General features: G+C 31.9%; 1 protein-coding gene across 1 annotated transcript in view; it reads right to left on the reverse strand.

Moving 5' to 3' along the window:
• The window catches only part of LOC106469342 (actin-binding LIM protein 1-like), a 79,767-nt gene that overhangs the window by 5,182 nt on the left and 48,937 nt on the right, over window positions 1-25,648 (reverse strand). The window contains exons 7-14 of the mRNA XM_022397840.1: window positions 24,982-25,137; window positions 23,946-24,087; window positions 16,656-16,769; window positions 13,266-13,354; window positions 8,770-8,839; window positions 4,622-4,656; window positions 3,882-4,019; window positions 1,936-2,007 (exon numbers count right to left, since the gene is read on the reverse strand). Coding sequence (XP_022253548.1) covers window positions 1,936-2,007; window positions 3,882-4,019; window positions 4,622-4,656; window positions 8,770-8,839; window positions 13,266-13,354; window positions 16,656-16,769; window positions 23,946-24,087; window positions 24,982-25,137 — 816 coding nt within the window. The remainder of the gene's footprint in view (window positions 1-1,935; window positions 2,008-3,881; window positions 4,020-4,621; window positions 4,657-8,769; window positions 8,840-13,265; window positions 13,355-16,655; window positions 16,770-23,945; window positions 24,088-24,981; window positions 25,138-25,648) is intronic.

Raw genomic sequence — 25,648 nt, forward strand, 5'->3', positions numbered from 1 at the left:
TGTAACCAAACATGAGTTGATACTGCTGTAACCTAACATGAGTTGATACTACTGTAACCTGACATGAGTTGATACTACTGTAACCTGACATGAGTTGATACTACTGTAACCTGACAAGATCCGATACTGCTGTAACCTGACAAGATCCGATACTGCTGTAACCTGACATGAGTTGATACTGCTGTAACCTGACATGAGTTGATACTGCTGTAACCTGACAAGATCCGATACTGCTGTAACCTGACATGAGCTGATACTGCCGTAACCTGACATGAGCTGATACTGCTGTAACCGGACATGGGTTGATACTGCTGTAACCGGACATGAGTTGATACTGCTGTAACCTAACATGAGCTGATACTACTGTAACCTGACATGAGCAGATACTACTGTAACCTGACATGAGCAGATACTACTGTAACCTGACATGAGTTGATACTACTGGAACCTGACAAGATCCGATACTGCTGTAACCTGACATGATCTGATACTACTGCAACCTGACATGATTTGAGACTACTGTAATCTAACACTACTGTAACCTGACATGATCTATTACTAGTGTAACCTGACATGATCAGATACTACTGTAACCTGACCTGAGCTGATACTAGTCTAACCTGACATGATTTGATACTACTGCAACCTGACACGATCTGATACTACTACAACCTGACATGATTTGAGACTACTGTAATCTAACACTACTGTAACCTGACATGAGCTGATTCTACTGTAACCTGACAGGAGCTGAAACTAGTGTAACCTGACATGGGCAGCTATATTATGTGTTGTTGTCACTTCTGATTAATTAGAGAAACATGAATGAAAAAGTTTTTGCTGACTATTCTACAATATATTTCAAAGCCAAAAGTTCAGAAATTTTATAAACTTGTCTAAAAACAAATCTATTGACAGTTCTTTAAATGCTGGCATACTTGAGAAAGTACTGTAGTACCAGAAGTAGTGTCTGTTACACACAACGAACTACAAATGCATGAAAGTACATGCTCAATCAAAACTAGATGGAGATAACAGCTGAAAGGTTATGTATAAATAAAACAAAAATAGTACTGTTTAACGTAAGAATAAAATGTAATAAAATACATCACAGAGACTTTCAGGTAAATTAAAAAGCAAATAATACATTATGAATATAAAAAACCTTATCATTTTTTTTCTACTGATGTTTTAGACAATTAAATCTAAGGTAAACATTTCTAACTGTATACAAAATGATGACATACAACTCTATAACATTATTGCCTTTAACTCAAATTAAATATTTATAAAGGTAGGAATTAACATCCATCCATAAGGCCTCACTCACCAGAATTCTTTCTTTATTTAATAAGTTATTTTATTATTAATGACTACTTCACAGTAGGACTAGTATAATATGTTATTAATTATTAATGACTACTTCACAGTAAAATTAGTTTCATGTTATTAATTATTAATGACTACTTACTTCACTGTAGTACTAATTTAATTCACATGAACAAGACTATTATTATTATATCATAAAAAGTAATGATTGATAAAATAGTTTCTTTAAAGAGTTTAAAATCACCCAGAGATAACACTCACTTCAGCAAATCACCAATTAAAGAATTCCTTTTAGGTTTTGACTAACACTAATTTAAACAATATTCTTTTGCTGTTTTAAGGCCTACAACATTTATTTTTAGAATTATTTGACTGCAAAATGCTGAAGAAAATTAATGACAAATTAGTAATTTACAATGTAAGAAACAGTTTCTTATTTAAAAAACAATAAATTCTTTTAAAAATGAATTAAACACATTTTAAAGGAAAATAGATTCCCAGAAATGTCTTAGTAACAAAGGAAAGAAATAGATGCTCTATTTTAAGCAGTACATAGTGTTTAGGTTCATACATCATATTGAAATAAACTCTGGTTCATTATCTCACCTCTAGGTGGCATCGATCCACATCAGGTGGCAAGCGATAATTGGTAATCATCAGGAGATGATATGGATACAGCTAGGTTGAGTGAAAGAAGATAAGCAATATTTCTTGTTATTTATTATTAATGACTATTTCACAGTTGAACTAATTTAATATGTTATTAATTATTAATGACTACTTCACAGTTGGACTAATTTAATATGCTATTAATTATTAATGACTACTTCACAGTTAGAATAATTAAATACGTTATTAATTATTAATGACTACTTCACAGTTGGACTAGTATAATATGTTATTAATTATTAATGACTACTTCACAGTTAGACTAATTTAATACGTTACTAATTATTAATGACTACTTCACAGTTGGACTAGTATAATATGTTATTAATTATTAATGACTACTTCACAGTTGGACTAATTTAATACGTTACTAATTATTAATGACTACTTCACAGTTGGACTAGTATAATATGCTATTAATTATTAATGACTACTTCACAGTTGGACTAATTTAATATGTTATTAACTATTAATGACTACTTCACAGTTAGAATAATTAAATACGTTATTAATTATTAATGACTACTTCACAGTTGGACTAGTATAATATGTTATTAATCATTAATGACTACTTCACAGTTAGAATAATTAAATACGTTATTAATTATTAATGACTACTTCACAGTTGGACTAGTATAATATGTTATTAATCATTAATGACTACTTCACAGTAAGTTTTGTACTTACTCTTTATTCAACAATTCCTTTCACAAATTAAAAACTCATCCCCTATCTTGATGAAACCCAATTTTACAAAACTTTGTTAAAAAATAACAGCAGCTAATTTTGGTAGGCTTTAAGTTTATTTGTGCTCATGTTCAAATTCAAACATTCCTAAACTCTGTAATATGAATTTTCTGAGACAATTGCATGCTATTAAAGTACATTATCTACTTTCTGTCTCAATTCTTTATCCAAACAACTTAGCAGTTATATCAGTCATACTGTTGAAGTTACCCAATTCTTTATCCAAACAACTTAGCAGTTATATCAGTCATACTGTTGAAGTTACCCAATTCTTTATCCAAACAACTTAGCAGTTATATCAGTCATACTGTTGAAGTTACCCAATTCTTTATCCAAACAACTTAGCAGTTATATCAGTCATACTGTTGAAGTTACCCAATTCTTTATCCAAACAACTTAGCAGTTATATCAGACATTTTGCCTAAGTTACCCAATTCCTTAACTAAACAACTCAGTAGTTATATCATGCATGGTGTCCAAGTTAATCAATTCTTTATCCAAACAGGTTAGTTGTTATATCAGACATTTTGCCCAAGTTACCCAATTCCTTAACTAAACAACTCAGTAGTTATATCATGCATGGTGTCCAAGTTAATCAATTCTTTATCCAAAGAAGTTAGTAGTTATATCAGGCATTCTGCCCAAGTTACCCAATTCTTTATCCAAACAATTTAGTAGTTAATGGCTAACTCACCTATTTTTTTCTCCTTAGCATAGAAGCTTAAAATTAATTTTGTTCCTTCAGAGCAACTCCTATGACTAAGCATTACTTCAAAATTGCCCAAATGTAAAATATTAAGTTCAAAATATTTAATTCAAAATAATTATTAAAGGCAGAGATTAAAACTTGGTTAAACAGCTCATACAGTACACCATTCAACATGATACATGAATGTTAACTATCTTCCATTACTTCTACAAAACAAAATGTCTCTTCTGAATAATTTATGTCAGTAAATTCAGTCTTTTTAGTAACTAAACAACACAACAAATCTGCAAAAAAAAAGGAACTTTAGCACTGCATACTGTCATTATGCTTCCCAATATCTGGAGTTAGTATATTGGAATGTAGTCACAGTTGTTTGTATTTACTTACTTATATAACAAGTACATAAGTATATTTGAGGCCTTCTTACCTTTGGTGGCTCATTAGATAAGTGAAAAGTAACATTAGGCATAGATCGTCTGAAGTGAGGACTGTAGGAAGTATAACGAAAACCACCATATACATCAGAGATAGGGGTATTACGGAAACCACCGACTGCACTATGGTTCTATTAAAAAGCAAGTTTTAAAGTATTATTCCTCAGTTCCAAAACTTAAGATGCCACATTATTCTGAAATGCAACAATCTTGTAAATAATTGTACTATTCGGATATTTTGAAAAACAAAGCATTATTTTTTTTGTAAACATTCAAAAATATTTTTTTTTTAAAGATTAAACATCCACTTTTTTCACCTCAAGTAAGTCTTGAAAATTCCTAGATGGTTACAAATTATTGTTTTAAAATTAAATACATCAAAATGGCCCTGAATTATTCTTTTCTAAGCACACAAACAATTTAGAAAAAAGTTATAATATTTTATGACTTAAAGAGACAAAATTTTTAGGGACATAGTTTACCTCTGATTTGTTCATTATTCCTCACAGTGAAAAGTGTGAATACATTGAAAATTAATGTCTAATTTTTGGTTGAAGCATTCATGATTTTAAACAATTTTTCCCATTTTTTTCACCTTAAGTAAGTCTTGAAAATTCCTAGATGGTTACATATTATTGTTTTAAAATGAAATACATCAAAATGGCCCTGAAAATCTACATTATGATTCTGGTTGTTCTTTTTGTTTGAATCAAACCATGCAAGATACACTTACCACTTCTTGCTGATCTTGTCCAGAAATTCCTGAAACTATTAGAGGAACACAACTTTATTTTCCTAAATATAAACACACCTAGAACATAACTAACAAGAGAAAGATGTAACAGCCATCTTGCTACAGCAGCACCAAGTCAGTTAAATAATAAAACTACAAGCTGACTTGGGTAAAAGAATAAAACTCCATTTTTATTCCTCAGAAAACATTAAATTATTCTTAGTTGCTTTTTTCTTTGTTTTTTCATTTGTTGTTTAACAAAGCACTTGGGATTGAAAAAGTATTTCACACAATCAACAGATGTATACCAATAATAATTTTAAATACTCTTAATATTAAGAGTCCAAATTAAATGATGTGCAAGTAACTCTGGACAATTTAGTACACAACATTTTACTTTTTAGTGACAATGTATTATTCTTTGATGCTAATAATCATTACAAAATATAACATACACATAAAAAAAAATAAGTTTTGACAACTGAAACACAGCATTAAATTTTACTCATGAATTTGGTACTTTAAGGATTACCAGTAATGAATTAATGAGTTTATAGACAACAATTGCCTCAACTTCAGTGGTAATTTCTTTAATTTTGTTTGCTTCTTTTGTTTAATTTTGCACAAAGCTACTGGAAGGCTATCTGCACTAGCCATCCTCAATTTAGTAGTGCTAGACTAGAGGGAAGGCAGATAATCAGCACTTACACACCACCAACACTAGGGCTACTCTTATGAAAAGCAGGATCGACCACCACATTAAAACACCATCATGGCTAAAATGTTAAGCATGTTCAGTAACAAGATTTAAATATGCAGCCAACAGGTTGCAAGTCACATTCGTTAATGCTTTGGCTACGTGAAAGTTCTTTACAAAAATGAAATTGGTGGATTAAATTATTTTAAATCTGAGATGAAAGGTCCTATAAGAATGTAGTTTTTGAAAAATAAGATATTTAATTTTGATTTTTTCTAAAGCAATGTTTTTTCTTTTCACATGTTGCCTATCCAACATGCAAGGTAGTTTTTATTTTAAGATTAAAAATACTTTTATGCATCAGAAAATTTTCAAATTTCACATGAGAAATCATTATAATGTCCAGATAGTTATCAAAACGTTTCTTAAGAAAAAAAAACATTTTATTTTATGTTATTTTCAGTAACAAATCTCTGTACAGGTTTGATTAATTTGACCGATTTTGTAACCACCATAAAAAAATTAGGAACTAAATATAAATTAGCCTCTTTCATTCTAGAATGACTACAAATTATAACAAGAAAACATAAATGTTTAGACTAAATATCTTAAATCTCATAATATTATACATTTATATATATTTATTATTTTTATTATATCGACCTTTCAGCCTTGCCTGGCTAACAATACAGAAGTTACAATGACGTAGCACACGTGCACTCATGTTACCATATCCAATAATATAAAACTGACCTTTAGTCTCTATAAGGTGACCTGTCTTGGTTGTGTTTTAGTGGACTAGTATTTTTAAAATAGTCTCATTTCAATTGTTATACATTATATATGTATATAGATTATTACTGTTTACAAATAACTTCTTAAACTTATTTTTCTTAAAAAATAGAAAAATAAATAAAGAAGTAAAGCAAACAATTATCTCTTCTAGTTCCGACCTTTGTACTCATTTGCTGCTTGCAGTAGGTTGCTAAGCTTTATCTAATTTAGCATGTGGAGGATGTGAAATGAATAATTTGTTTTATATTTTGAATATACATTTGAATAACCAAAAAAATCATAAATTACTATACCAATACCATAGAACTCAATTGTAATTTATCAATTTTAGTAACAAGGTTGTATTTGGGTCTAAAAAAATATGAAATTTCGAGCAAACTGAAGACTCGACTTACCTCTATGTCGTCTAATATCGAAAGAAAAATATAACAACTTTACATTTGAAAATGGCTGAAAAAGCCACTAGAGGACATTCTGAGCTTTCGATTGGTTATTCAGAAAAAAGAAAAGATAGAAGGTCCTTAATTTATATTCTAGCTTGTCAATATCAGTAATTTGAGTTCCTAATTCATACAAAACTATAGAACTTGTATTTTGATATCATAAACATATAATTTGAACCAGTGCTACATTCAACATACCATGTAACACACAAAATTCGATGTTTAGGTGTGTTTTTTAATATTTACTTTTAAATTAAATAATATATAATACTAAAATTTGAATTATAGTCTACAGTTTGATATCAAACTTAATGACATATGTATATAAATTAGTATTTCAATAACATTTTGAATGCGAGTCAACAAATGCGATGACATGGCCTTTGACCTGTGACCCATTTGGAAATGGTTAACCACCAGGCCACAACAGAACCCTTTCATTTTGTAAGAACTAACTATAGCTTAGAGGTTATCTTTTCTTTCCTCACACAAGATGCAACCAGGAATAGAAGCTGACAAAACTTCTGTAATGATTTATAGAATAAAATTTCTTTTCTCTTGAGGGATCCCTTATTGCATGTGTGTGTGTGTGTGTGTGTGTGTGTGTGTGCGCATGTAGAAAGAAAAAGTCTAATATTTTGAGGAAATGTTCAATCAATTAATATCTACTACACCAAATTACACACACACATCAAATTAAGTAAAGATCGTATGTTTAAAAGAGATTTGTAATTAAAAGTCTAAAGTAGACCACCATATTATAAAGCAGGGATGGGTAATGAGGTTTCAATGGTTGAAGGTAATCATTAAAATGTTATGTCATAAATAATAATAAAATATTCAGTGTTATAAATGTTATAATTTCTAAAATTGAAATAATGGTCACATTATTTCCAGCAATCTTCTGTAGAGTATGCAATTCATACTTGCAGAGAATGTATTGTATATGGAGACATCATTTTGTGGGGAAAATTTAAAAAATCGCATGCCTTAAAAAGCACTATGGAAACACTGAAATGTTTTTAAGTTCTAGTGTTGGTACACTGGTGGAACAATTATTGTTTCAATGTTGGTAAACTGGTGAAACAAATACTTTTTCAATGTTGGTACAATGGTGGAACAATTATTGTTTCAATGTTGGTAAACTGGTGAAACAAATACTTTTTCAATGTTGGTACAATGGTGGAACAATTATTGTTTCAGTGTTGGTACAATGGTGGAACAAATACTGTTTCAATGTTGGTACAATGGCGGAACACTTATTGTTTCAATGTTGGTACAATGGTGGAACAAATACTGTTTCAATGTTGGTACACTGAGGGAACAATTATTGTTTCACTGTAGGTACACTGTCGGAACAATTATTGTTTCAATGTTGGTACAATGGTGGAATGATTATTGTTTCAATGTTGGTACACTGTCGGAACAATTATTGTTTCAATGTTGGTACAATGGTGGAACGATTATTGTTTCAATGTTGGTACAATGGTGCAACAATTATTGTTTCTATGTTGGTACACTGGTGGAACAATTATTTTTTCACTTTTGGTATAATGGTTGAACAATTATTGTTTCAATATTGGTACAATGGTGGAATAATTATTGTTCCTTTGTTGAAACACTGATAGAACAATTATTGTTTCAATATAACAAATTTTGTTTTTTTCTCTATAAATAACTAAACTCAGAAAATCTCTAGAACAGTTCAGAATTTCATTGAATCAACATGTAAATCTAATGGCTCTTCACATGACACACTAAAGGTTACTACTGTTGTACAGAACTTGTACAAGAGCTTTCAACAAGAACTGTATGAGAATATTAACAAACAAGACCATTCTAAATACTAATAGTTTACTTCAATATCTTTTAAACAATTTTAATCAATGTAAACTCATAAAATTACACATGAAAAACTTTTCCATAAGTTAATACAAATGAAATAAAACTGACTTATATAAACTAAATTTAAAACATCACAGTTACTTTGTGTAAAACTGTAAAGATAAACTCACTCATACTTTGTAATACTGTGTGTTTAATACCTCCTGGTGGAATGTTAATATTTGGTGTAGAATAAATAACAAACAAATGGTACAAAATATGAATATACATATATATATATATATATATATATTTCAGAGACATTTGAGTGATATTAGGAAGTGCTTTTACTTTCATATCACTGAAAAGATAAACTTTTTATAACTTACCATCTGACCTAGCACTACTAAAATCTGTGTTCTCCATGTTCATTAACTTTCCAAAGCTAAAATCACCAGCCTGGAAAAAGAAAACATGCCCATAATCAAAATGTATCTCTAGAACATAGCTAACTGATATGAGTAGACTAGTGATGCCAGGTAAACTAACTATATGGAACTAAATATGTCTCTCCTACATATAACCTGGCCCAGCAACAGATGCCAGGTAATCTTAACACATGAATCGAAAGACACAACTAGGGGCTTCTGATTTGTGATTTTAACCAATAAAACACCCCCCCCCCTAAATACACAAAAACTACAATTATTTTATTTCCAATAAACACAAGAAAAATATTGGAAATTATTTCTCTATTTACATTATCCATCTCTTACCCAATGCAATTAGTAATGCAATATCTCCCCTTCCTGGCTTGTATTTAACATTGATTTGTTCTGAAACACACCTCAACTACTGAAAGGTACCGAACATTAAAAATACCTGGAAGTAATTTTTTCACATATAATTAGTCTTTTAATACAATACTTGGGGAAAATTTTCATACACTATACCAAAATCGTAAGCCCTGAAAAAAACCAGTTCTAAGCTATCTACATAAAACTCTAAAATATCTAAAAACAAACTTTGAAAAATTAAACTAGTAAAAAAAATCTGACCAAACAGATCTGAAAATGTTACCCCAATGCATAACCCAGCTCAGGAACAGATGTCAAGGAAACTGATCCTAATTTCACATGACTTTCATTATAGTCATAATAATGCCTAGATATGAAGATTCAAATGTTCTTTACTCCAGTGTCAGTCCAACAAAGATATTAAGATTGAAATGTTCTTTACTCCAGCATCAGTCCAACAAAGATTAGAAGATTGAAATATTCTTTACTCCAGCATCACTCCAACAAAGATATGAAGAATGAAATGATCCTTACTCCAGTGTCGGTCCAACAAAGATATGAAGAATGAAATGATCCTTACTCCAGTGTCAGTCCAACAAAGATATGAAGATTAAAATGTTCCTTACTCCAGTGTCAGTCCAACAAAGATATGAAAATTAAAGATGTTCTTTACTCCAGTGTCAGTCCAACATAGATATGAAGATTGAGATGTTCTTTACTCCAGTGTCAGTCCAACATAGATATGGAGATTAAAATGTTCCTTACTCCAGTGTCAGTCCAACAAAGATATGAAGATTGAAATGTTCTTTGCTCCAGTGTCAATCCAACAAAGATATGATGATTAAAATGTTCTTTACTCCAGTGTCAGTCCAACAAAGATATCTAGATTAAAATGTTCTTTACTCCAGTGTCAGTCCAACATAGATATGAAGATTAACATGTTCTTTACTCCACTGTCAGTCCAACAAAGATATGAAGTTCGAAATGTTCTTTACTCCAGTGTTAGTCCAACAAAGATATTAAGATTGAAATGTTCTTTACTCCAGTGTCAGTCCAACAAAGATATAAAGATTAAAATGTTCTTTCCAAACTTTATTTCTTTTGAGATTCTGTATTTCCTGCTATGCAAGTTTCTTGGTTTTGTAATGCCATCTCCAGCCACAAGCACTTGATTGTGAGAGATTTAAGTAATTAATTAAACATTAGTTATTATCAGTTAAAATACTAGCTCTGTATAACTTTTATCAATAGTCTAACTTATAAAATATAAAGATTTTACTCATATAATTATACTTGTACAAATCAGTGAACCTTAGAAACGCCAAGTTTTTTCTTTGCCTATACTGATACCTAAAACAGGATAACAAACATTAGGAATGCCAAGACTGTTCAGTGACCATCTTTTTTCTTCTTTATTCAACCTTAACCCAATCAAGTTTTGGAGTCGGCTACTCGGGTAGTCTTTTTTCCCATAATTTCTATCCTCCAGCATTACACCCATCTCTCTCATGTCTTCATCTAGCATATCTTTCTTTTTCATTTTTTGATGTCCTGTACTCCATCTACCTTTGACTGGCATTCTAAATATTCTTTTTACTGGGTTATATTTCTCCCTTCTTTCCACGTGCCCATACCACCTCAGTTTAGCTTCACATGCTTTTTCTGTTACCTTAAATACCCCAGCCCACTTTCTAATATCATCTCTCACAATCCTATCCCTTAAGGATATTCCCATCATCCAATGTAACATTCTCTATTCCATCCTTTCCAGCAAACTTTCTTCTCTTCTTCTCATGCCAATGTCTGAGCTCCACAGAACAATAGTTCAGTGATTATACCAATATCTTTTAAATACAAGTTAACGAACATTTCAAAATCCAACATCTAACTGTTGCAAAATCATCAACGTATAGTGAAATGAAAGGTTGAAAAATATGAAGTAAAATATATGATACCTTTTCTCATTCTTCTTTGAATAAGTAACTGTCTCAAGAGTTTCAAATTACTTATCTTCATAATTTCAACTGTTAACTTTTTCACATCTGTTTTCTTTTAATGTTATTGTTTTATTGCCAGACTCTGTACAGGGGAAGCTGTTTCCATCTGTGAAAAGCAGTAAATCACAGTGGAAGCCCATTAGCTGTTTCTGTAAACACCACTTGATCTGCATGACTTCTGACTCAAAGGTATGATTGTTGTAGGCCACACTTTTTTTCACTAACTTGGTTGTCCAAATAAAAATTCATGTATCTTTCAAAGACACAATTTAGAACTTAGTAGCCACTACAATAAAATGTCCCAAAACTACTGTCATTTACCTGGCTTTCTAACTAAGTTATAAATAGGTTAAAAAAAGGATACTGTTAGCTGTTTGGAGTAAGATAACAGTGCTTACAACAAAGAAAATTACTGTCAACCATGTACCTATGCCTGTCAATAAGAAATAACTGTAATAATCTTTAAGTATAGGAGAACCTGCTCTTCCTATTACTTATGAACATATCTATCAGCCATGACAACTAGTAACTGATCTTGAAAGACAGAGAAAGTTGGAAGGGCATCTCTGGGGCATTTGACAAATTTAATTATATCTCAGAAAATCAGAAAGTTAGGAGGTTCATATTTTATATTCTTGCCTGTAATCATGTATAGTTTGTGCTTCTAATTGGTTGGAACTGTAGAAGCCTATTACTGACATTATAAAATTCAGAAGTGAAGGATTCAGAGCACAGGCGCAGTATGTGACACAAAAAAAAGTGAAAGTTGAGAATATTTTAAAGATTTCCTTTTGAAATTAAGAAAAGAAAACTTAGATAATATAAATATTTCAATTATAAACTACGGTTTGATGCCAAGTTCACTGACATACATTGATGTTCGGTTAAATTTTGAATAAAAAAAAAAAAGTCTGTAAAATGTCATGAAATTCACATTTCAACCTGGCCTTGCTTATAGGGTTAATGAACATTAGAAATTACCAAGTTTGTTTAGTAACTCTACCAATATTCAATACAAATTAAAGATCATTAGAAATGCCAAGTTTATTTAGTGATTCTACTAACAAGAAAGCAAACTGTCCTTAATGTATCAAAAATCTAAAAAGTGAGCATGAATTAGTAATACACAATCATAATACAAGTTATGTCAAAATTATTTACTGCTTTAAAAATGATAAAAACAACAACTTTTAAATAGAGATCAAATGAGAATATTTAACTTTTCTCTATTAAGAAAACACTGCCCTACCCCTCCAGCAGCCCACCCATCAATTTAGATACTACCACAATATACCACAATTTAGTCTTTTATTTCTCCATTAAACTAACACTGCCCTACCCCTCCAGCAGCCCACCCATCCGATATACCACAATTTAGTCTTTTATTTCTCCATTAAACTAACGCTGCCCTGCCCCTCCAGCAGCCCACCCATCCAATATACCAGAATTTAGTCTTTTATTTCTCCATTAAACTAACGCTGCCCTGCCCCTCCAGCAGCCCACCCATCTGATATACCACAATTTAGTCTTTTATTTCTCCATTAAACTAACGCTGCCCTGCCCCTCCCGCAGCCCACCCATCTGAAATACCACAATTTAGTCTTTTAAGATATTTAAATCCTATATATTGTGATTCCCACTGACATGAAAATAATTTTTTCTCTGCCTCTGCCACAAACTAACTCCCCCACCCATATTGTCCCCCAATAAAAATGCTAAAAAATGTCACTGGAACACAGTAATGAGAATATTTAACATTTCATAATGGTAACACATACTGCTTAAATAAATACAAAGAAAATTAAACAATTTTAGATAAATTGATAAAACAAACAAAAGAGAACAGATAAACTGTCTTCTTTTCAATTGCAAGCATTACAGTTATGTAAAACTATTTTATTAGGAAGAGAAATGAAAATAATCAAGGACAATTTTTTTATAAAGTTAACGTTTAAGAAGAGAGCAATTTGAAAGTAGGATATTAATTTATCATAGAGTCATCAACAACTTTTGTATACCCGGAACATTCCTTACTACGTTTTTTCATAAACAAAATATATAAGAAGAATTAACAACTCAAGTTTATCCTACCACATAGTCTCGACCTCCAACAGGAAGAGTAGCCGATTTAGTTGCAAAGCCATAACCTGGTTTTGGCACTGCCCGCAGTGAAGACACCACTTAAAATACGACAAAGTATCATACTTTCAGTTACTATACAAACATGATTAAAAACAATATATAACATAGCAAATATAATAATGTAAGTATCAGCTACACATCCATCATGGTTTTTGTTTGTTTTCTGATCCAATAGTTAAGAACATATAATTTCTACAAGTAATAATTAAAAAAAAAAGGATAATGTAGGGATGGCAAAGCCAAAAAGAACAGAAACAAGGTACAAACTAATACACAAAACCATACAAAAATCCTTACATAAGTAGCCAAATCTTTCCAAAAAACTTTTATCTATAACTAAGTGTTGAATTCCTTTCATTTGCATGAATTCAGGTTTAACTAAAAACATTTAAGCTTAATATGCTATAAATGCTTATGTGTCAGTCGATCGTCTTAGAGGGACAAGCGGCGTTTAGCCATATGAGACAGAGTAAGGAGTAAGGTTTCTCTGAGACCAAATGAGTATATTGTATTCTATTGCTCTACTCCCTCTGACCTAATTCCCCAGTGTACCCAGGGCCTGTGGACTGTCCATCAGTCCATTTCCACAGAGGTGGTGAGGCCTAGTGGTAACGTCTCACGAGCACGATCACAATGAGTTCGACTCTGACCATGATACCTGCCAGTAAGCAGACTGTCCGCTATCCAATGCCGCTGGTAATTATCGATGGACTACCGCTCGACTTCTTGCAGCAGGACACCGCCAACTTTATCCGCTGCTACAAACCCCAAGCCCGCGTATTTCCTGAGCGCACCCGTCATCTCCGCAAGGGAGGTATACTCCTCCAACCCAGGACACCCGAAGACCTCCATTACCTTTGCCACCCTTGGTCTTCAACCCACCCGTCACATACCAACCCCCCAAAAGCAATGCCAGTCTCCACACTGTATTTCTAAGGAATGTCCACATATAATTTACACCAGAAGAAATCCACCAAGCCCTCAAAACTACAACCAATTCAAAGATCCAGGCAGTACACCGAATTACATCAAAGAAAACAGGTTCACCCTCTCACTTTACGAAAGTTGTCACTACTTCCAAAATAACTACAGACTTCATCCTCACCCACGGCTGCTTTCTAGAATTCTACCACTTCAAAGCAGAGAAACCATACCGGAAGCCTCACCCACCCCCTACCTTTACCAGTTCACCCCCCAAGCCCACGTTTCACAACACCCGAATGAAAACTGTCACCAACCAGTACTCTACCATCTTATCACACTTTACCAAGCAACTCAAACCTCACCCACATCTGAAAGACAAGACAAGTCGACCCATACCACCATTACAAGAAGGAAGAAAGGTACCCAGACCCCGCCGCCAGTGATACCAATAACCAGTGATGCAAGTCAACAAACCAGCAACCCGCCCCTCAGCCCAGTCCCACTTTCTGTCCCCTCATCGTTAACCTTACCTAACGCTATTGTAATCGACATCTCCCCCAACCATGACCTACCCGACGAACCTTTCCTAGCTCTCTGCCCACACACCAGCAACACCGAGGACTTCACGCCATTACAACCATACCAGAACCTGAACCCCAGTAAAACCCTGGTAAACATCAGAAGAATCCGTAACTCATTTAAAACTTAATTAACCCCAGCACTGTACTTCACTTATTCACAACTTATTTATTCTGGCTAACAAAGCACTGGTAATGGATTGGTCGTTACCAGTGAAAGTGGTTTTTCTTGGGGTATTCCAGTTTTTCCCCCCCACATCAAATTATTGGCATAGGATTTATAGATCCCCTCTGCCATGATGGACCATCTGTCCTATATCGACCGTTTACGTTTACACAGCTTGTTTGTACATTTCTTGTTTTTACTTCAAGTTAAGCCCATAACTGACTAGTCCGCGCGGGGTGAATGAGGATTGCTCAACCTTCAACCCCTGATTATTAATTATTTCTTCTGAAATAATTCATTTCAAATCAAAATAACTGCCAGAAAAATTAAAATTAAATGCTATAAAGTCTTACAATGACTAATAACCATAAGCTTTTAACATTGACTCAGTGGCTACATCATCCTTATTTTTTCAAACATTTTTTTTATTACTTGTTTTCCTCTTTAATATGAAGGCAGCAGTTTTAGCATGGCATGGTAAATTGTCTTGACTGACATCGTGTGTTGAAGTTAGTGAAATGCTAAACTGCTTCTGCACTTCCCAAGTTAAAATGCAACATCTTAGTGTGTAAATCATCGCAACAACTTCAAGCATCGGTGAGCTAGCTGCCATTCTGATGCCAGAATCAGAATAATTGGCAGAACATTTGGTTGCTATACTACTTGCCGGTTCTCTACCTTACTGATGTTTTTTGGCTAAACTGAAGGTCTTATTAGCTTTTGAAAACCCTGAAAACCGAAGTTATGTGTTAATAAAAGTCTCTTACATTGTTATAAGAGAGATTTGAGACTACTGAGCAATACAGCCAATTTTTACCCAGCCCATCACTACTTATTAAGTACTACTGTGGTTAGCGATTTGTAACAACAATGATGGAACAGAAACAGTGACAACATTCTTTGATAGATTGTTTAGGCAGAGTATTCATGATGAAACTTTGTAGAATGGAACTGCCTGTTGTAGAGACACAAGTGTAGAGGATGATGTTTCAAAAGTCTTTCGTCTTCAGATCAGTGTGTGTGTGTGAGGTGTTGTCGGTCTTTATAGTATTCTGGTGGATTATGGAGAGCGTGTTATGATTGGTTGTTTTATCCCTGTTTGTGATTGGAGAAGAGATTTCCTGTATATTCAACCATTGGTAGACACAAGTCACTCACCTCTAATTCGTTATCTGTATTTTCCCTAAAAACATTATACCATTCTTCCTACATGAAGTAAACTTTGCTAACTACACAAATATAAGCAGTTAGAAATACATAACCAGTTTTTATGTTATTTCAAGAACCAGGTCTAAAATGATTTTTTTTATATATATTTCGTATGAAATTTCTAATTTATTTTTTCTTCTTTTTCATAACTATGGCTATATTTTTTTCCCTAAAATTATAAAAAAATACATTTAAAACTGATAAACAAAACAAATGCCTTTGATAATTTAAAATGAAATTACAAGAATTTTTACCAACAAAATTACTGACATTTTTTAGGCTGAGAAAATTTCTAGGTTCATTATGAAGACCTCATAGAACATTTTTACTTAAAATATTTTATGTATTAATATATCTTATCAGAGATAAACAGTTTCACTGTTAATCCGTTTTTATGTTATACTACGACACCTGATGCTGACCAATATTTAATCATAAGAACAAAATTAACCTTGATAGTACCATTATAAGTTGGTGTGGTGCGTCCAGATTTTCCAAGAGATGACCTATTACTGGAGCCTCGATCAAATTCATCCTCTTCCCAAGGTCTTGGTCTATCTGTTGCTCGAGATGGTGCTGAGAAGTATGCACTTTATTAAGAAACTGGTGTTCTACACTTATTTCAATTATTCTGTCATGTTTTGTTTTAATGTAGTTTCTAACTATCACATTAATACACTAACCTTTAAATATCCAAATTGTTTTAATACCTATTTATTACTGGTTGGGGCCATTTTGCATCATATTGAGTAATTTTATATGGTTTTACCTGTCATAACACTAAGTGAAAAGAACTAAAAGAAAAACAAAGGGTCAAGTCATTCATCTACTATGCGAAATACATAGGGAAGTCCAGTAGCAGCTAGTAATAACTACAGTATTGATAGAATTTTTTATTTATATTTTCACACACATAGCTAATGTTATTAGAAATCCAATAACCAGCAAAGCTGAGGATCTACAAGTACTTTTGTGTACAAATAATTATAAAAAAATATGTTTAAAAACCTTATCAGTAATACTATGGTTAAAACACAGCAAAACTACTGTCTATCCACCTGAAACTTTGAAAACTGTTACAGAGTGAATTTATACTGTTCATGCCAAGAACATAATGATAAGACCGATACTTGACGGGATAGTTTTGTTGGATATTTTTCTAGCAAAGTTAATTCTCAACTACATATAATCTCTATGGTTACTAAAATACTAAAAACCATTATTTTTAAAAAAAAGGAATAAGCCTTTTACTTTTAGACATAGGGAAAGAGTAAAGAGTGAATTGAATAATTCTATTTAGGTCTAGTAAAGGAGAAAATATTCCAAAATATAAACAACCAACCAATCAGTTTAATTCTTTTGCTACTGCCTTGGTAGATTACACCGACCACATGACCATTAGAGTTTTCATACTATAACTTTTAACATGTTTTATGTATCTTCACAAGATTTATCAAGCTCTTAGTAAACATTATGAGTCTTCTCAAGTCTAATTGAATATTTTTATTATAAATTTGTTGGTGAATATATGGAGTCAGAGTGTTTACTGCTTTGAATGCAAAGTGATTATATTGAGAAGATTAAAAATTCTTTTCTTCATCTGAAAAATTTCAAATTTCATTTGCATAATCTCTAAAACATCCAAAATAAATATCAAACATTTTTTTTCAGAAATGATTTATATTCTATCTTTTATTTTCTCTACCCTAACTCTATACAGGGATAGTCAATTTCACCAACCTCATGGCCACCATAAAACTTTAACGGTTGAAAAATATGAAATAAAGTGAGTAGTACTGTCCTGTCCTGTCTTGTATTGACCATGTAGTTCCAAAGTACTTTCCCCGAGAGTTTCTACTTCTAACTTTTTTATATCTATTTCCTATGTTTATTTTACTTTTGGCAGCTGAAGTAGAAACCTGCTGAACATAGAGCAATGAATCACCACTCCTGCCATAAGACTTTATGTGACACCATCAAACATAGTGGGAGAGGACTTATTGCCTTGTTTACCATACAGCGGTTGGAATAAGAATCGTCTAAGGTAATAAAAGTGTGAGAAAATGCTTATGGATCAAAATCTGGGCTGGGTATTTGGATATTAGTTATCATCCTGGGGTGGTCATAATTTAGCAGTATATGTGTACAAAGTATGTAAGTGCTTATGAATATAAGTATAAATATATTATTACCATTTAATTATAAATACTTACTTTTTAGTTATTTTTCTTAAAACATAGAGCAATAAATAAAAAATATATAGAAAAACGATTTCTAGTACTTATGGTATTACAAAATTTATTTGTACTCATGTGTCATACTTGCTAAGCTTCAGTGTAAGCATTGTTTAATTTCTCAAGCATAGGGGAAAGACAGATTAACTTTTGTAGATTTCAAAGATACATTTTAGAAAACCAAAAAATAAGAAAATTACAAACTGTAGTACACATGAAGCCATAATAATTTATCTGGCTATATGTGGGTTAAAAAAATCTTATTTCTGTTCAGAGTAACAACATAGTGAACAGACTTCAAAATTCCCAGTCAAATTATAAGTTTTCCCTTCCAGCCAATTACAAATGACTGTTTGGTTTCTGTTATTTGGAATGTGCTCTTTGTACTGATTATAATCATGTGTACTTAAGAGAAGTAGGTGTGAGTAGACAAGAGGTTTCAAAAGAATGTAGTAGTGGGCGGGGCTCCCTTGGTAGGCTTGCTAAATATATTGATATCTCAGCAAAAGAAAAAGGTGGTAGGTTCTTACTTCACATTTTAGCTTGTCATTGTTTGAAATTTGTGTTTCTCATTTGTTAACCACCACTGAGCAATATTATCTACAAATAAATTCTTAAATTTCAGTTATTTTTCTTAAAACATAGAACAATATATATAAATAAATATATAAAACAATGATCCTACTAGTTACAATTGTAAAGAGGTTTGTACTCGCTTGCCATACCTTGCATGCTAAGCCTTGCTGAATTTCGTACGTGGAGGATGTAAAACAAAATAACTTTTTTTAGGTTTGCCTATTCCCAAGTTTTGTCTTTTGTTTCCAATCTCAGAAGGAATGGGTAAGAGAAAATGAGGTTCGAAAAACAATATTGTTTTAGACTCGAATACAGTTTAATTAGTAAGGCTGATAAATTACAGTGGAATTAGTAGGGTGATATTTGTTATTTTAAAATGCACATATGTGAGAAATCTAAGTGGAGGAAATTCTGAGTTTCTGATTGGTTATAAACATGATAAGAGTGAAGCGGGTGTATGTTAGCAAGTATTTCGAAAAATGGAAGAGGTGGATGGGGCCACTGTGTTTGATTCATTAAATGTAGTCATATCTCAGTAAGTAGAAAAGATGGGAGGTTATTATTTTATATTCTAGCTTGTCAATATTGGTGATTTGAGTTTTTAATTCATAAGAAACTATATACTTTGTACTTGGACATCACAAACATCTAATTTGAACCAAAGCTACATTCAACATACCACATGACACACAAAAAATCGATATACAGGATTTGTTTTTTAATATTTACTTTTAAACTAAGAAATTAACTAATATATAGTACTAAAAGTTGAATTATAATCTACAATTTGATACCAAACTTACTGACATACATTCATAAAACAGTAGTTCAATAAAATTTTGAAGGTAAGTCTACAAACATGATGAAATGTCCTTCGACCCTTGATCATAGAAAAACCTGTAGCATTAGGGTTAGGTGAAAATGTTTACTTCCATAGAAATTGAAAACATTGGCAAGCTGACCATGCAGAATTTCTTATAAGAAACATAACTAAAACTTATCCCAAATACAAACTACGAAACTTTAAAAAATGAAATCTTGAGAATTCACAAATTCAGTGACAGAAATCTGAGGGTTTATAGAAAAATCTGCCATTAAATGCTTAACTAACATAAAAACTCGTAGAATATTTGGGAAATTAAAAGAATTTACAGCAAGGCTTCCCAATGAAAAAATAAGAAAGAATAGTTTGGTAAAAAAAAAATCCAGAGAGAGATACTATGTTAGAAAACAAATTTATCCACACCCCCAAGAGCTATTTCATTAAAAACGTACTACACATTCACTAAAAGGAGTACATGGTCAGTCCATTGAACCGATCTCATATTGGACATGGAACACCGTCTATAAATCCAAATTTACTACAAGTAACTACATGAAATGTGGCAAGATTTTAGTAAAATTTAAAAGTATGTTGTACAGAAAAAAAATCAGATGTATTACAGAATTATTTCTACTCAAAATATCTTTGTAAACTGACAAGGTCAGTCTGATTCAGACTGATAAGTCAGAGTGATGTTTGTGAGAAGAATACAAATACTTTTTCCAATCGTATAATTTGCATAGCTCCTAGAGCCTCCAAAATGCGTATCTACAGCAGCAATGTAGGGTAAATAAATTGATGACAGCTCTGACTTCTAATACATAATACAGTGTTTAATGGCACAATGTAAAAGGTCACTGTATGTGCACTTTGACTCCAACTTGTGCGTATATGGTTAAAAATATTTAACATTACGAGAATGCAATATGAACTCATAAGTACAGCCACAATGAAAAGCACATGAAAGATCTGTCTTCTTTCTTTCAGTATTATGATTACTGGTTTTGTTAAACACCACAAGTTAAAACTTTGTCACATTACTTACCAAATACTAGTGATGGTTATACTACAATAGAAAGAGGAAAAAATACTTGTGTCAGAAACAATACTAACCCTCAAAACTGCATAACAGCTCTTTAGACAGATTTATATAAGCACAACTTGAAACAACAACCAATAAAAAGCACACATTTAGTGAAAAAAAGGAAGTGGTACAACAGCATTTGGATCTGGATTTACCAACATGGTTACGAATAGGTGGAAAAGTAGTATTTGGGGGATTCATATTCATAAACATGGTTACAAATGGAAAAGTGGCATTTGGAATTAATATTTATAAATGTGGTTACAAGTAAAAAGGTAACATTTGGAATTAATATTTATAAACATGGTTATAAGTAAAAAGGTAACATTTGGAATTCATGTTTATAAACATGGTATAAATTAGATAGAAAGGCAGCATTTCATATTCAAATCTATAAAGAACATCCTTTAAATATGGTATATATATATGGTCTATCTTGTTTTAGAAATAGGCACATTTAATTTTTTTTATAGACTTTTGGCAATTTAAAGACACAAGTATTTAATCAGTTACATGAATCAATTATTACCTTCCATAAAGCAGGGTATGCAATTAGCACCTAATGAGGTCATTAGCGATTTAACCCTTTATCATCCGGTGAAGGGTTTTTTCATTATCGAAACTGATATATATGTCCACATGAAGATGATATCTAACATGCGTAAATATACGGGGTCGAGATGATAAAGGGTTAATAGCAAGAGAAGAAAGTGTAACATTATTTAACATCGTCCTTTATGCAATTTTTGCTTCCTTAACAAGTACCCTCAAACTAGCATTTATAAACATGGTCACAAACTAAATGGAAAGGCAGCATTTGGAATTCATATTTATAAGTATGGTTACAAAGTTTCTAGCACTACCATCTAACTAATCTTAATACTATTTTAAGATCAAGCTAAAGACAAATTTAAGATCTGTAAACATGTATCTATATGCTATTTATTGGATCACATAATACTTCAAGAGGAATATTAATGTAAAATACATCATTATTGAGAATCCACTCATATATTATTGTTGAACTTTTGCTTCAACTTCTTCTAAAAAGTCAGTGAAATTTCAAAACTAAAAAAATCATCAAGCAGGAAATGTATTAAGCATGGCAGGCCTAGTCCTGCCATTTGCATCAGCAGTACTGTGCATGTCTATCAAAAAATAAGCCAAACTAAATTTTGTGCTCTAAGTCCAGGTAGTAGTTCTAGACAGAAAGAATGCACAGCAAACTCAATTTAGTGCACCCAGTTTCATGTAGGCCTAGATAGAATGATTGCAAAGTACTGTAATGCTGTTAAGCATAGGTGCAAGTGTGGAACAAACTAAAGTTAAAAAAAGATACAGCTTCAATACCCAAAGAAATTAAATTTAAGACCATTTTAAGACCTAAAAAACCAAAACCTGTGAATTTAAGACTTTTTTTTTTAAGGACTGCTAGGAACCCTGGGTTACAAGTGGATAGATGTCATTCGGAATTCATATTTGTAAAAAAGTATATATTACTAGATGTACTTCTGCACAGTCTCCAAAATGGTTCTGTTTTAATAGTAAATAAAATCAAAATTAAGAGTAACAAATATTTTTTATTTCTTGCTTTCAGGTTCATATGTCATGCTGTGTTGTAGCATACAGAGTGCATAATTATTCCCATGATTCATGGCATGTGCACGTCTGACTTCATGGCAGTACAAATTGCAACGTTAAGAATCTTATGTGACGTCATTTTAATCTCTACTGATTGACCGATTGACAGACAACACACTACTGTACAGTGGTGCGAGTGGTTAAAACAAGTGACCCCTCCAGGAGGCATTTGGCCTCCTTTCGGGGAAATAATGCACCTATACTAACCACTAGATCACACGCTGTTCAAGAAAAGTACGTATGTTAAAGGCAAAACACCTTAAATGTTACGAGAAAAGCACCATTTGACTTGAAGACTAACATTTTACAACTATACAGTTCACAATCAGAAATCTTTCCCTACATTCTAAAATAACTTTTAACCTTCTTCATTCAACAGTTACCTTAAAACAAAGCAACTATTTGTTTGGTTTATTGCATCTTTCAGTGGTAACTCTTCATCGGTTTGGTTTGTTATGAATTTCGCACAAATCCACTCAAGGGCTATCTGTGCTAGCCGTCCCTAATTTAGCAGTATAAGACTAGAGGGAAGGCAGCTAGTCATCACCACCCACCACCAACTCTTGGGCTAATCTTTTACCAATGAATAGTGGGATTGACCATCACATTATAAAGCCCCCCAAAATTAAGAGTAACAAATATTTTTATTTCTTGCTTTTCAGGTTCATATGTCATGCTGTTTTGTAGCCTACAGAGTGCATAATTCTTCTCATGAGTCATAGCATGCATACATTTTACTGATGTCATGACAGTACAAATTGTAACATTTTAGTTTTTACTGACTGACAACACACTACTGTACAGTGGTGCAAGTGTTTAAAACAGATGACTCCTCCAGTTGTCCCTAGGCCCCCTTTCAGAGAAATAACACATGCATAGGATGAATACAGAAACTAACTAGACTCACAAGCAAGTCAATTCAAAAAACAACAACCACTTGTACACACAGTAAATAAACACAATTACCATAAAACTGGCTTGTTCCACATACCTATCATTCATGTTAAAGCCAAGGTATAATGTTTATTTTGTATATACAAGAGTTATGAAAAATGTACATATCTCTGAAACACAAACATTATAATATCATATTGACAGTATTCAACAATGACATTATTAATGAATAAATTAAATATGTAAGCAAACAATGAAAACAATGAAGACAAACAAACTAACTTGGAACATCTGGTAAAATGTCAAGTCAATAAAAAAGACAAATGGAAAGATTAAAATAAATAAATTTAAGTTAAAATACAAGGGAATAGAGAGTTTTACATTATCAGACAGTATATGATTTACAGAAATTGTCACATATATGTTAAAAGACCTTTTCATCATTCCACTTGACAGGATACTTGTAAACATTTAAAAATATTTCTTACTGAAAAACTTACAAGCATTAACAGGGCTATCATAGCGCAGTTTAACAGGAACCTCATGAGTAGCTGAAGGAACACGTGAAGCGTTTCGGGGATCAATGTGACTTTTCTTCCAAGCTCTTATCTTTTCTCTTTCCTGCACAGTCTTCAAAAACACCTGAAGAAAAATAGAAGATTTTTTTTATTAAAACAGTTTTAATGGAGTTATAACTGTGTATGTTTCTTTGTAACAACATCAAATGATTTTTGATACATTTGTATAGTTAGTGGTAATCCAATTTTCTTTTATTCTTAAATGTGCTGTAAAACCACAGACAATAAAATAAGCTTCAAAGACTTCTTTTAAATAATATCATTTTTAAAGGTTATTTAAATATTATCAAATGTTATCTTTAATATTTGTTTTCATCATCATTATCTTCAACAAAACAACAAAAAAATGCAATGAGACAAATGAAATAAATATGGGATGAATTAACTTCTTCCAGCAACTACTAACTGCTTTCTTGGTTTCAACTGTTTTCCTCCTTTTACTGAAGAAAAATAAATAATTAAAACATCAAAAACGAAAACAATATAATGAAAATGAAAAACAACAAAAGTATAATTAGTTCTTTTGTTAAAATAGTAGATTTCATGCACAATTCAAATTCTGTAAAAAGTCTTTCATAAAAGAAGACAACAGAGAAGTGAAGACTATTAAAATATGTAACACTACGTTCAAGACTCAGTTGAAATACAAATTCATTTGTAATATATGAAAATATGAAATGTAATAAAGCTTAACGAACCACCATTCAATAGTGATGTAACCTCAATTGAAAATTCAATAGTTTATAGTAGCCTCATTTTGTTAAAGACTCTTTATTTAAACACAAATTGTGAACATTAAAGTTTCATCTGTTTTCAAGTAATTTACTGTTTATTCTGAAGTTCTTTAAATTATTTTACCCTATTATGAAATTAATTCAGAAACTCTGGGGCATAAAACAATGACAAATTATTGATAAATATTAATTATCTTAACTCATTCTTTGTGTGATATACTAACTTTTCCAATTCCACTTGCTATCTTCGACAATTCTTCTTCTTCTTTTTTTAAACGTGGGTCTTCTTCAACTTCATCTTCAAAGTCTGTCTCATCAATTACAATTTCTTTAGAGCTACTGCTCCATCGTCGCTTACGTTCTGAACCACAGAACCGTAAGAGAAAGTGTTAAATGCGGCACATATGAAACCATGTATCATAAACAAACTCTTCAAATCAGAATTTGAGAGATAAAAATGGTAGACTTTCTAACAATATAAGATGAAGACAAAAAAAAGATCAGTTTGGGTAGTGAGTAACAGCTTGTGACACATTGTTGGCAATTAGTTTTCACTGATTATTCAAAAAAAAATCTGGAATATATATTTTTTTAAATAACTAACGTTATCTGAAATACTGAACACTCTTGAGAAATCCTTTTTTTTTTGTTTTATGAATAAAAATTATTAAACTATTAAATTCTTAGTACTGTTAACAACATACAAATAAATATAACAATTTTGTTTGTCTGTAACAAATATATAGTAATCATCAAGTGCAATGTAACAAAATTTTAAATGCAGAAAAAATAATAACCTGATATCAACATGATGAAGTGTTCACTCTGTTGTTGATTCAGCACAGGTTCAGTCCCTGGGACTGACCTCATAACCATTTTGTGCTTGTTATA

Source organism: Limulus polyphemus, unplaced genomic scaffold, assembly GCF_000517525.1.
Source record: "Limulus polyphemus unplaced genomic scaffold, Limulus_polyphemus-2.1.2 Scaffold3434, whole genome shotgun sequence".
NCBI lineage: Eukaryota > Metazoa > Arthropoda > Merostomata > Xiphosura > Limulidae > Limulus > Limulus polyphemus.